This window comes from Nematolebias whitei, chromosome 16, assembly GCF_014905685.2.
Source record: "Nematolebias whitei isolate Nwh7 chromosome 16, NemWhi1, whole genome shotgun sequence".
Classification (NCBI taxonomy): domain Eukaryota; kingdom Metazoa; phylum Chordata; class Actinopteri; order Cyprinodontiformes; family Rivulidae; genus Nematolebias; species Nematolebias whitei.
This window is the reverse complement of record NC_056513.1, coordinates 18,212,863-18,227,544: the sequence shown is the minus strand read 5'-3', so window position 1 is coordinate 18,227,544 and position 14,682 is coordinate 18,212,863. Positions and strand designations below refer to the sequence as shown.

The following is a 14,682-nucleotide window of genomic DNA, read 5'->3' as shown; positions in this document are numbered from 1 at the left end:
TATATATATTTATATTTCTCTGCTCAATATATATATATATATATATATATATATATTTATATATACCTTTATTAAAGGTTCTGTGTCATGTTGTGTCACATTGATTTGACAGATTTTTTTTTCCATTAATAAATGTAGATCACAGTAAAAGTGAGTCCAAGTTGTGGCTGAAGAGAATTCTCTGTGCAGTAAGTCATGTCTTTCTATTGAGCAGATTATCTTCTGAAACCGATGAAGCCCTCAAGCACATCCAATTCTGAGACCTCAGTCCTCTGCCAAATAAAAATGACTTCAGGTGTAGAAGGTGAAGTGAATCGTACATGGAGTTTATTCACAAGTATTGGGAAAAATGACAGTGAAATTGACTGCTGGGTGTAAATGTAGCACTGATAAGGATGTTTTACATTAGGGGTTCAAATAAGGATTAGTTTTCAAGCAAAACTTCAATTTTTCCTGTTAATGCCACAGTTGTGTCCAATTCCGTTGAAGTCTGGGTAGTAACACAATGAAATAAATCTTGTAAATAGAAAAGTAAACTGATTTTTTTTTTTTTTTTTCTAAGTCAAGATTTATTCTCCAACATAACACATCCAAAATTATACAGCTGACCAGCTAGTGATGGTGGTTTGGACACTTGATAAGGAGGCATGCTGGGAGCCTCTGTTTACAAATTTAAAATCGGTACAGCCAGTTGGCACATGCCTCAAGGCAAACTCGGGACTCACTGAATAAATACAATCTCACTGTTGGCCTGGGAACCACTGGGATCCCTACAAACAGCTAAAGAAAATTGGTCTGGGATTTCCACCCCATCTCTTTATTGTTTTAAATGGCCCAAATTCTCAAGGCTGTATTTTGTTTATTACTTCAACATTTCACAAATAGCATATTTAAATTCAGTAGGGTTTTGATTTGTCAATACATTGGTAAAATTACTTAGAGTATGGAATTAGATGTGTGTTAGAGATCATTGAGAGTACATCAAATGTACAGCAAATAATTAAACTTAAATCTCCAGCTCATTTCCAACTTATATATCAATCAATCAAACAATGTATTCACTCGATTCAAGAAATTCATCATCAATTCACAAACACATTTTCTTGCAACACTTACTATACATGAGTGAAGACGAGGGAACAGGATGTATAAAAGTTTAACCTGAAAATAAACAGAAATAATGCACTTATTTTACCCTGAATCTATTTCCCACACCTTCATCTATTACTGTTCAGAGGTTTGAATTTAAATTCAGCTTTAGTTCACTTTTATTATTATTTGATAAACAAAATACATTATTTTATTTATTTTTTTTATATTGAGATGTATGGTAAGTTACAAACTTTTGCAATGCTAAACATAATGACACACAAGCAAACCATTTTCACAGTCATAGTCACAACACAACAACAATTGTGATGTTTGGTGTCATAGTGTCTGTGATAGACTACGAGGGACAAAAACTGAGTTCTGTTAAATTGTTCTTTCAATAAAAAAGATTAACAACCTACTTTGTGTGTTTTGAACTTGATATGAAGATATCCTGACCTTTTATTTTTACATGTAAACATAACATTTGGAATTGGCTGACATATACTATATTTAATATTTTACTATATTATATATTTCAGATCTCTCTTGCAAATGAGTCCCTGAGGTTCTATGGAATTAACCTGTATTTGAATGAATATACAAAGAATTGTGTGGGTTATACAAAGAGGTGACACTTATTTGATAACAACTAAATTTAAAATGTACACAATTCACAATGAAACATTTGGATTTTTGTAATAAAAAGGGTAAACTTTTAAAAAAATAACAGTGATGATCAATGCCTTTAAAGGTACAACAGTATTTAAGCTCTTAAAGCACTAATGTTACCTGATGATGCAGGCGGTTGGAAAATGTGCTTCAATTTTCATAGTTTTGTTTTTAAGTGGCTCCTATTTCTTTGTTTAATTTCCGATCAACATTTCAATGTTAACCCAGTGTGGGGTTTTAAATGCACCTACTCTGAGAATCCTCACTCCTCCTGTTTGAAAAACAGAATGTTAATGAATGCCATCAGCATTTTCCCTTGTGTAGCACATTTGAATGGAAAGTGATTTCCAGCCTCATCTCTTCCACAATGTGACGTCCTTCCTTTTCTACAACTTTTACTTTGTATTTAAAGCAAGGCACTGTTGAACTGTTGTATCAAACTGCTATTCAAAATTTAGGTTACATTTTTACAGGTAATTTCTTCTTTAATATTATATAATTTTAAAATTGGATTCATAACTGGCTGTAACTACCATACCCACCATTGCACCCTGTATTCACTGAACTGGACATCATTAACTTCATGCAGACTCTCTCATTGGTACATTTTCATCTTTAAATCACTTCTTGGTCTGTTGCCTTCATACATCTCCTCCTACATGTCTCTGCGTGAGTGCAGCTACAGCGTGCACTCCCAGGACATTATTACATGCAGCGTCCCGTCAGTGCGGACTGAACTAAGCAAAAGGGCCTTCTCCTACTCTGCTCATGTTTCCTGGAATATCTTGCAAAAATATCTAAAACTCTCAACCTTGACCACTCTAAGTGGCTTTAAACATCTGATAAGTTCCTGGGAAAAACAACGCAAACATGTTCCTGTTTTTAGTTTTCTACATCGCCATATAATCTTGCTGTTTATTGGTTGTTGTTGTTTTTCTCGCTACTTTTCCTTTTGACTGTCCTTTGGTTGCCATTTTGTTTTGATTTATTTTTATTTTTTTAAAGAAGGAAATTTAAATTTTGTTTGCCTCTTTTTTGACTGTCTATTGTTGTCGTTGATGTCCACTGTTGTCATTATTCTTGGTTAAAATCAGGTCTCTCTTGTAAATGAGTCCCCAAGGCTCAATGGGATTAACCTGTATAAATAAAGGTTGAATGAAAAATTTTAAGCAAGAAATCTGAGCATAAAAATAATTTTAAAAGTGGTTAATTTGTTTTAAGCATGCTTAATGTTCAGCACCTTGGATCCTGGGAAAATTAGCACTGTAAAAAAAAAATCATTATGTCCTTGTTTTTATTAGTGTTTTTTTTTAATAAACAGAACAAAAGAATTGGTCCAAAATGCCAGAGATTTTATAATAACTGTATGTATTTTTAAAATATCATTCCTGAGCTGTTCTTTAGTTTTTTTTTTTTATTATTTTATATTTTATTTTAGGCATGTTTGTGGCATAAAACTGTTTTTACCTGCTACAATAGTTTATTGTTTGAACCTTAAGAATAGCCAACTCATTTAGCTTCAATTTCAAGGATCATTCCTTTCTGTCTGGTAACAGAACTCTCTCTCTCCCTCTCTCTCTCTTTTGACTTGGTTATTTTACATTGTGCCTATTATACAGTCTCCTGGAACTTTACCGAACTTGAATGAAAGCTCACTATCAGAACAGTCGTTACACTTCTGTGCTCCCTCCTCTGTCACTTCCCGAAGCACTGATGTGACATGGTACACTGGCTGCTTCTTTCTCTGTAACAGCCTCGGCTATCATAATGCCTTACCTGGCTGTTTTAAAGGAATTTCATTTTACCATGTAGGTTTGATCCAATAATCTTGTGCGTTCACTCGTGGAATCTAGTAAACGTTGTAGAAGTGATCACAAACTGGAACAAAGCCAATATTTATGACACAACGCAAACTAGTGAACACGTGTTGCTGTGAGCCGCATAGATAATTTTGTATCTATGCTTTTCTGACTTATTTTTAATAAATTGAGTTTTTATTGTTATTGTTAAATTGCTATAGTAGTATTTAGAATCTTTATGATACACAAGCAACATACAAGGGCGTAAAAATTTACTTTGGGCCACTTTTAAATGTGGTTATATTGGCTGACACTCTCCACTTAACTGCTCATGGTCATGCTTAATACTCAATGATCTTTTTGTTTTCACTGAGGACACTTTTTTTTTAAGCCACATTAAATATTCCATATGCATTTAGTCACAGAATCTAAGTTACTATTTGTATGCATCACAACAACATTACTGAACTGTGGCTATGACTTGATTTCTTGGAAAAGATTCAGTCAGCGTCCCTTTGTCTCCTGTTAGTCACTATTGAGCACGTTGCATCAGAGGTCCTGCTGCTGTTCACTTTTACTTTTATATTTTTTATATAACTAGTTGTGTTAGTTTATTTTTGCTAATGTTGTTGTTTGCTGCAACTTGAGTAGGAGTGTAACGCAATTTCAATTTCTATGTATGTCCTGTACATATGCAGAATTGACAATAAAATCAATCAATCAATCAATAAGACACTGGTCAAAGTCTCCATCAAAAACCTTGTAATGTTCACATTCTTCTAGATTGCATATAAAAAGTACCCACATTTATCGCAAATTAAACTCCGAAACAATTATTCTAAAGATTTCATGAAAATGCATGTTTCTGTAAGGTAGCATTTCACAATAGTAGCCGCAATAATTTTTGCATACTTGATTGTCTAGTTGGTACTTCTTTCTCTTTGAGTCAGGGTGAAATTTGATTGTACTTTGCCCAAAAATCTAGATGACAGTCTATTATATATACTACATTGATGTTTTGACAACAATTTAAAAAAAGAAACAAACAAAAAACAAAATGTTTTTGTTAGAATAATACTTAATTAATGTTGTGATACAATTGTCGTTGGCCCAATAAATGTGAACATCTTCAAAAATGGTTTCAGCTGCTCCCTTCCTCAAGAAGATTTGACAATAGATTTTTTGGTAGGTGTAGGGGGGAGATTCTTTTTACGCCACATGCCCTCCATGATGCAACCACAGACCACCGAGCTACCACATCCCTGTGTGTGGAGCAGAGAACTGACATCTAGAGAGCTCGGGGGGGAGCAGATGGTGGAAGTAAGGGCCTTGCTCAAGAGCTCAGAGTGGGACAAATGAGGGTGGAAGTAGATGTGGACGCTTTACATTTTCTACCCACATTTTTGATGTTGTCGGGCCAGGGGGTCGAACTAGCGGCTTTCCAATCACAGGCCCACCTTCATTAAGATCTGTGCCACCACTCCCAAAATATTTTTATCTACACAATAGAGTTGCACTCAGGCCTAAAAAATTACGACCTTGCCCGAACCAATATAATTTTTTTCCGAGCCCAACTCGAAACCGACCAACTAACTGTGATTACAGGCCCAAACCCAAAAAATACATACAATTTATTTATTTATTTATTTATTTTTAATTAAGCTTTTACTGCTTTAGTAAGCAAATCAGTTTGACGTGATTTTAAAACATATTTCAAAGAAAGGAAGATAAGATTTCTCGTTTATTAACAAGAGTCAGCGGATTATTATGGTTATTTTAATTATTATCATTATTATCAGTTGGCCGACGTGTGCGACTGATGATCCAAATGATCCAAATCGGGTCGTCGGCCGTGTGCGTCCGCTGACGCAGCAGCTGAATCCAGTTAAGCTTCAGGTGGGTCGCTGGCAGTGGTCCATCTGGACTTTCTGCTTTACCTCTTTAAACCAGCCGGTCAGCGTGCGGTCAAACGGCTGGTGGTGATTCAAATTGGATCGTTAACCACGCACGTCCGCTAATGCAATCAAAATCCCAACACCGACTCGGCTCACCCATCCAGCACATTATTTTGGCTCGGGCCGGGATGGAAATGACAGATCTACTACACAAAAAGTCAGCATGACACAAATGATGTAGTAACTATAACAGGCCTGTAGGTGGAAACGTAACGCTGTCATGAAAATGAAAAGGGAAGGAAGACATGACATAGACATGCCAAATTTTAAATGTACAAAGAAAAATATCTTGATACAATAGCAAGAACTGAACTGCTTCTGTGGATTGTCAGTGAAATATTGTTTATTGATTTATTGGGGGTGGCGGGAGGTTGTCACATTGACTGGGAGTCAAATTGGTTAAAAAGGAAATAGCTTATAGAGAATTTCATTCACATTATACTTTTTTTTCGATGTTTTAAGGGTTCAGGGTAAATTTGATCAAATTTTATTCAATAAAGTAAAAACAAAAAAAAAACTTTGGGGTTTTAGAATAGTTGGAACAAATATATACTGTATATTTGTATAGAGAAAGTGGTTATGCTCTGTTCAAGATAATGGTATTGTTTGTCAGCTTTTTCTGCTCATTGAAGTGATACAGTTCATGGAGTTTTTGCTTTAGTTGAGTAACTGTTCTGCAATACAAGGTAATACATGTAATCTGTCTACTGAGGTTGTCGTTTGGGCAGAATGTGGTACCACTACATCATTTTCAAAAGGTTGCATTTAGTCTGTCTACATGAGAACATAGCTACTGAATATATCTTTTGAAATCCCAGTTTTAAAAAAATAAACCCTTTAGGGATATTTTAAATGCTGTTTCCACGTGGAAGCAGGACTGAAATGATAAAACAATTGTGCAAAACTCCATTCTCGTGTTGACAGGGCTTTGGAAATGAAGGTTTTGTTTACCCCCTAAAGGCTTAAACTCTACTTTTGTTTATCAAATGTAACTTTTCATTTGCCTTCTAATTGACTATTTGCAGTTCCTTGTTATATAAAATTGTATTCTTTCAAATACTGAATAAATGGTTTAAAACCTCAGGCTTGCACAAACGTTTGCAAAGATGTTAAATATATATGAAATAGTGCATTATTATAGCAATTCTCATCAATAAATAACACTGAATACGTTTTTTTTGTTTTGTTTTAGTGCTTAAAGCATTGTAATTATAAGAACCAAATTGTGTAATCATTTAAGTTACCAAACTTCTGTAACTGTAAATTTAAACTTACTAAATATGACAAATGTCCTACATATTGTTTTGTTAGTGGGTAAAATCGTAGATGAATTACAGGATATTTATTAAGTCAATGATTTTTTTGTTGGACAAATACAAAATATGAAAGGCTGTGATTCTCACTGTCCCAATTTATTAGGTTTAATGGGCTTTAATTGGATGGTCTCACAGAATATTTCAGAGTATTTTATCTTCTTGGATTGCCTCACGTTAGCTGTGCCACACTGAGCCAAGCTGTGATGACATGTGTTTCACTACAGCCTCACAGCAGGAAATAGCTATGCCTCACTGCTGTCACATTCCTGACTTACATATAATTCTGTTTTAGTCAGAGTACTGATGCTAATGCATGCTAATGTTTGTCAGATGTCTGGATTCATTAATCATCAGTCAGTTTTAAAAGTTGAACACTTTTGGTTCCATTTTTTTTAATTAAAAACATTTTTAAACCCCGTGTTTAAATAAATAAATAATAGTGTTATTTTTAAGCTGAAATAAAAAAAAATAAAAAAAACATAAACAGAGTTTATGCCGTTTGGTGCATGCAGTAGTAAATGTTTTATGTAAAAGACAAAATTGCTTCAACCGTCCTTAATCTGCCCTCCTTCTTTACTACAAAACTTAACAGCTAATAAAGATTGTTTTCATCTGTTTAAAGTCTTCTTTTGTTGTTATACTAGCGTTTTTATTCAATAAATCACGCTCTGTTATATTCTATTTACGTCATAATCCATAGGAGGAACCCCGAGCAGATGGAGCAGTCAGTTTGACAAATAGAAATGTTTTATTTTCCAGGAAAGAGGCAAACTAAGGAGAATCTGCCGAGGCAGGATCTCCGCAAAACATAAAGCACAGGCACAGTGTGATGATGCATGGAAACAAAATTTGACATGAGAAGAAAAAAATAGAAAAAAAAAAACCACAAAGCTACCTATGATGACAAAAAGAAAGATTTGGGGAAAAAAAAAAAAACTTTGGAATGATGGGATGATGTAAACACTGAAGGCGTAAACAAAAATCAAAGAGCAGGTGTGATGATTAACATTTTGAGACCAGGTGTGAAGGCAGAACAAAACCACAAAACCCAGATGTCAAAACAAAAGTCAAACAAGTTAAAAGAAAGAACAAACTAAGGAAATGTAAATCATTGTACATACGGGAACAATGAAATATACATCCAAACAGAACCACATAAATCTAAATGTTACGTTTGTTCTGGAAAAAGTATGTACAAATACATTATGTGTGTTCTCTTGAAGAAGCTTAAGCCATAACAAATATATTTGACTTCTTTTATCATTTGCATGCATCCAAACTGCATTCTGCTGCTGTTTAACCTGAGTGCTGCACATTTTTCTTTTGATAGCAAGCATTACTCTGTATATATATGTTACTATATAATGATAATAATAATAATAATAATAATAATGATTTTTATTTTAAGGTACTTTTCATGGCACTCAAGTACACTGTACAATAAAATACAAAATAAAATGCAGTAAAAACAAAAGTATAAAACAGCCATGGAAATAACAACATAAACATCATACATAAAAATGACTTAAATATGGGTACAACAAAGTTCAGTTAGGTCATCTGGATGGTTTCATTTTTTTTAATTTTTTTTTGAGACATTTTGTTCTTCATCCAAAGGACTTCATCAGTCCGAGGAGCCACAACAAACTGAATTTGGATATGGCTGCCTCAGAAGAGTTGACGGGGGAAAGGGTGGACCCCAGAAACCATCTTATCACCAGCAAACTGGTTGGTCCACTATGTGGATTTGCTGCTTGTGGAACTCAGTTTGATGTGGCTCCTCAAACTGATGAAGTCCTTTGGATGAAGGATGAAACGTCTCAACAACGAAAAAAAGACACCGTCCAGATGACCTGATTGAACATTGTTGGATTTTATACCTGGATTATTGAGCATGCACACTGATGTTAAATGTAGGTAATGTGTCAAGGAGGTTAAAGTGAGTAAGTCAGTTTAAAGAGGATGGTTTTAATTTGGGATTTGAAAATGGTGATGTAATAATAGGACTATAAAGTATTTCAGTTTTTGGTAACGCATTTGACTGTTCTTAGACAAAATTAAAAAAATGCGTGTAAAAACAAAGAAGTTGAAAAAAACAACCTGTCTCACTTTGAGTAGATCCAGATTAGTTACGTAAATATGTCTTCTTTTTTTAAAATCTTGTCATTGTCTGTCGTTCCTTTCCAGGATGGCATGGGGAACCTTCGAGTCACCAAGGAAGGAGTCAGACTGGAAGGAGTGTCCGAGTTCTTATTACCTTTATATGTCAAAGAGATCCAGTCACGAAGGGTGAGCTACAGGTTCCTTTTTGTGTCTGTTGAAATGTGTGTTGTCTTTTATCGGTTATAATTTCAGATGCATGGCTTGTCCTTTGTTTTTGTGCCAGTGGCTTGGCCATTTGATGAGTTTGTGCACATACTCCTATGCAATACATTGCTATAACCAGAAACCTTATGTTTGTTTCCAGCAGTAATAATAATTTTGTCATTTATGTGACATGTTATATATAACAAATACATGTTGTATAGCACTTATCTGTATCTTTATCACACACCAAATTATAATCCTTCTCTTGAGCTGGGGCAGCATCCAAACTAATTCACTTTATATAGGACAGGTGCAGTGTTAAAACATGAGTTTAATGGCAAGATATAAACTATATTATGTCCTACAACCACAATGTTTCTTTTTATTTTTAACTAAATCATCTTATTAATGCATTTATGAAATACAGAAAAAAATCTTGGTCCGTTTTCTAAAGAATACTAACATGTTCTTTATCGTTCATTCTGCCTTTGAAGCAGTTCTTGTTTATCAGTTCAGTGTATGGTTCACTGATTAAGCTATAACACTGCACAGATATAATAGTTTGGACAAATATGGTTTTTTGTTTTGTTTTGTTTTTTCTGGTAAAATTGCTCAAAAGCAGTACTAGTAAAGTACTGTGATTATAGTAGTCTATGTTGTAGTGCTGTCGATAGGTGTGAGAACAACACATAATAAGAAAAGGCATGAAATAGAGGGTGTTATGGGAGTAGTGATAGTTACCTAAGTATGCCTCCATGTTTTGACAAACACTGTTATGAAAAGGGTTTCAGACAGCAAATTCTCTTTTCAGTTCTCTTAAAAGCTTATGTTTTTTATATTTTGTCTCATAGTTGGTGGAGAAAAGTGGTACAGTCTGGAATGATGAAAGGGTTCAAACTAAATTTGTACCAGTGTGGCTGTGAGTCTGTGGCGTTAGAACTTTAAAAGCCATTAATATTACTGATACATAAGAGATAGTGTAGAAGCAGCTCATCTTGATTTTTCAAGTGTAGGGCTAATTAGGTTTCTATTTTTTCAACTTTTTATATGTAACAATTCTCTTTTAGTTGTACGCCTTTAACTAAATATGTTATGGTTTCAAGTTCTGGAATCATTCTGATAAATCGGACTAAAATTGTCAGACAACCAGATCTTACAAAAGTGTTGTTATACAGTTCCAAACATGTCAAACTTTTTCCAAATAGAGTATTTTTAATGAGCACCGTTGTTTAAGTATACAAAGGCGTAATATGAACTTTGTTTATATATTTACTGATGAAAAAATTTAAGACTCACAAGATTTGTGAAGTGATGGCTTAAAATGAAACAATGCAATGCTTCCAGAATGATGTTTTATGTACATCGCCAAACCAGTTTGAGAGTTGAGTCTGCACTTAGCACATTTCAGAAATCAGGCATCACCCAAAGGAATATCTGGACATCCAGATCAACGATTAAAGATGGGCTCACTTTATTGTAGTTTATTGCTTCAGCGATGGCAATAAATAATACATAATCCTGAGGGGAAACTCTGTTGTTGATTACAGGGCTGGGAGATAATTTAATCTTCTTAAATTGGTGGGTCCTCCCTTATTTAAAAGCTGTGCATCTGCACGTCTTTTGTGTAAACAAGGTATAATAGATGCATACTCATCATGCTCATATTATGAGCTAATAGAATTAAACCTATGAACAGTGTCTTAATTTTGCTTGCTAGCCACCAACTGCAGAGACTTCCAATAAAGTGCAAGTGAAGGTTGGAGAAACCAAAATACCAACCAAGTTGCCAGAATGGCATTTTAGTTGGTGTACTTGATAACATACGTATAAGTTCATCCAAGTCAGGGGTGTCAAACTCATTTACAAAAGTGGCCCAAAATTAAAACCTTTTTCAAACTAAGGACCAATTTCAGAAACTACATTAACTCATATCAGATACCCAACATCTTTTCTTGGTGCAGGTTCCTCAAAAAGAGTTTGATTGGTCTCATTTGATGTTTTCTGTTGTGCTTTCAACATCATAATCAAAGATTACTGAAAAAAAGTCAAGAGATAAAAGAATTTTATGTTGCATATATCATCTTGGGGGCCAGATAAGATGTAAATGAGGGCCACATTTGACCCCCAGGTGTTGAGTTTGACACATATGATCTAAGTGATCCAAACAGGATATTTTTTTTCTAATTCAAAGGCAAGTGAATGCCAGAATATAGATGTGCAGTGAAAAAAGGGAGAATTAAGAAAAGCCTTTCCATCACATCTGTAAAATGCCTTAATCAAATAAAATTACATCCTCACACTGATGCACATTTTGCAATATCGAGGCCATCCCACAAGCATAACAATGTACATTAGGAGAAGTGAATGGAACAATGTGGCCCCCAGTGAGAATTATGTAGGGAACGCTGCTTCTAAATCCCATACTAACAACAACAGTGACAATCGGAATTTAGATTGGATAGGTAGACTGAAAGAGATTAAGAGTGACAAAGAAAAAATGTGAGTATAATGGAGTAGGGTAAGGGTAGGAAAAAGGGGGCAAAAGGAATCAACTAATTAAGAGTGGAACAAAACATGCATAGCCATCTTCTTAGTTCGGTTTTTCCCTCTTCAGCAGTGCCACAGCGAGTCATCCTCAATCTCACTTTGTCTTCTGCATCCTCTCTCCTCACTCCATCTATAGCATATCCATGTCCTCTCTAATTGCATCCACAAATCTCTTCTTTGGCCTTCCTCTTTTTGTTTATCATGTTGCATTTCTAACATCCTTCTACCAATATACCCACTTTCCCTGCTCTGAACATGTCCAAACCGTCTCAGTCGGGGTTCTCTAACTTTATCTCCCAGTTGTTCAACCTGTGCTCTCCCTCTGATGAACTCATTCCAAATCTTATCCATCCTAGTCACTACCAAGAGAAATCTCAATATCTTAATTTCTGCCACTTCTAGTTCTTTCTCCTGTCTGTTTGTCGATGCCACTGTCTCCAGACCATACAGAATAGCTGGTCTCTCCACTGTCTTGTAAACTTTCCTTTTGACATATGCTGACACCTTTTTGTCGCAAATCATTCCTGAAAGTTTTCTCCATGCACTCTATCCTACCTGGACTCTCCTTTTCACCTCTTTACCACACTCCCCATTTTTTTCTGGACAGTTGGCCCAAAGTACTTGAAGTCCTGCACCTTTGTGACCTCTGCTCGTTGTAGACTCACTGTTCCACTGTCTCACCATCATACATGGAATCTTTTGCTACAGCTGACTTTCATTCCTCTTCTTTCAAGTGCATATTTCCACCTCTCTAAGTTCTCTTCCACCTGTTCCCTGCTCTCATCACAGATCTCAATGTCATCTGCAAACATCATAGTCCACGAGAATTCCTGTCTGACCTCATCTGTTAGTCAGTCAATCACCAGAACAAACAAGGGGCTCAGAGCAGATCCTTGATGCAATCCCACCTCCACCTTGAAGCTATCTGTCACTCCTACAGCACATCTCACAACTGTCATGTTGTGCTCATACATGTCATGTACCAGTCTAACATACTTCTCTGTCACTCCAGATTTCCTCATGCATTACCACACCTCCTCCCTCAGAACCATCATATGCTTTTTATAAATCCACAAAGACACAATGGAGTTCTTTCTGTCCCTCTCTGTACTTCACCAGCATCCTCAAAGCAAAGATGACACCTGTGGCGCTCTCTCAGCATGAAACCATACTGCTGCTAACAAAATCACCTCTCAACTAAGTTAAGCTTCCACAACTCTCTCCCAGATCTTCATTGTGACTCATCAACTTAATTTTCATGTAGTTGCTACAGCTCTGTACATCCCCCTTGTTCTTTAAAATGGGATCCAGTTCACTTCTCTTCCATTCCTCAGGCTTTTTCTCACTTTCAAATATGTCATTGAATATCTGAGTCAAAAACATCATTGCCATCTCTCCTAGATATGTCCAAACCTGCACTGGTATGTCATTAGCTCCTACTCCCTTTGCCTTCATTTTTTTCAGCGCTTTCCAAACGTCACACTCACTAATCTTTCCTACTTTGTGGTCCACAATTTCTATGACATCTGCTCTTTTTTTTTTCTTATTTCCTTCATTCATTAGCTCCTCAAAGTACTCCTTCCATCTTCCTGCCATGCTCTTCTCACTTGCTAAAACATAACCATTCCTATTTTTCACAAGCCTAACTTACTACCCATCCTTTCCACCATGATCTCTCTGTCTTGCCAATCAGTAGAAGTCCTTCTTGCCCTCCTTTGTGCGAGGACTTGTACCAATTGGCGAAACAGAGGGATCGGGCTAGAAAGGATGTGCAGCCTGATTCTTCTGTCTCACCAAATGTCTCACAAGTCCTTATTGCACTAAAGAGGGCGAGAATGACCTGTACCGTTGACGAGTCAGAGAGATCATGCTGTAACAAGTCCTTCTCTCCCTCTTTAGTGTCCAACCTTCCATATAACTCATACACCTTCTACTTTGCCTTTGCTACTTCCCTCTTTGTGCTACATTGTATTTTCTTATTCTCCTGTCTCCTCTCTTCAGTACTCTCACTGTCATATTTCTTCTTGACTAACCTCTTTCTCCGAATAGCTTCTTGCACTTCATTATTCCACCACCAGGTTTCATTATCTTTTTTTTGCCCATATGACACACCAATTTTCTTTCCAACTGTCTCTCTAACAAACTGTTTCTGTAATAGACCAGTCATCTGGAAGCTCTTTCTTACCACCCAGAGCATTTTGCTGTTCCTCTCTGCACTCCTCACAACATTATTCCTTCCTCAGCTTCCACCATTTGTTATTCTTTGATTTTACTTGTTTTCTCTTCTTCACAACAACAGTCTTTCTAAACACAACTATACAGTATTGCCAGGCAACATTTTCCCCTGCCTCAACCTTACAGTCCCTAATCTCCACCTTGTTTCCTCTTTTACACAGAATGTAGTCTACCTGCATACTTCTGCTTCCACTCTGATATGTCACTATGTTCCTCTTTCTTTTGGAAATGTGTTGACTACACCCCTTTCCATTCTCTTGGCAAAAGTCATCCCTGCCTGTCCTTCCTGGTTTCTTTCTTTTGGGGCAGCTGTGGCTGAGTGGTTAGAACAGTCATCCTCCAATGGGAGAGTTGGGGGGTTCAATCTTACCAGTAGTAACATGTTGAGGTGTCTCTGGGCAAGACACTGAACACCTCATTGCCTCCAGTGTATGTCCCATCAGTGTATGAATGTGATCTAAAATATTGATTAATCTTTACAGATTGATATCAGAGTCAGAGTCAGAGTCAGAGTCAGAGTTTCTTTATTGTCATTCGCACCTCATGTGGTACATGTGGTGGAGCGAAATTATGTACGCAGGGTCCCAGTTACATCCAACAATAAAATGTATAAGAAAAACAGTAATGACATCTAAGATATGAACTAAGAAAAACATCAACTAAATATACACTAAGCACTCATAACATACAACATTGAACATCAGCACAAACATGAACATGAGTCTGTGAGCAGATGTGCACGCATGAACACATCAACATTGA

At 36.0% G+C, this 14,682-nt stretch overlaps 1 protein-coding gene across 1 annotated transcript in view; it reads left to right on the top strand.

The window, feature by feature from the left end:
• Window positions 1-14,682, top strand: part of LOC119422389 (zeta-sarcoglycan) — a 157,685-nt gene that overhangs the window by 76,303 nt on the left and 66,700 nt on the right. The window contains exon 2 of the mRNA XM_037689753.1: window positions 9,019-9,120. Within this exon, the coding sequence (XP_037545681.1) occupies window positions 9,019-9,120 (102 nt within the window). The remainder of the gene's footprint in view (window positions 1-9,018; window positions 9,121-14,682) is intronic.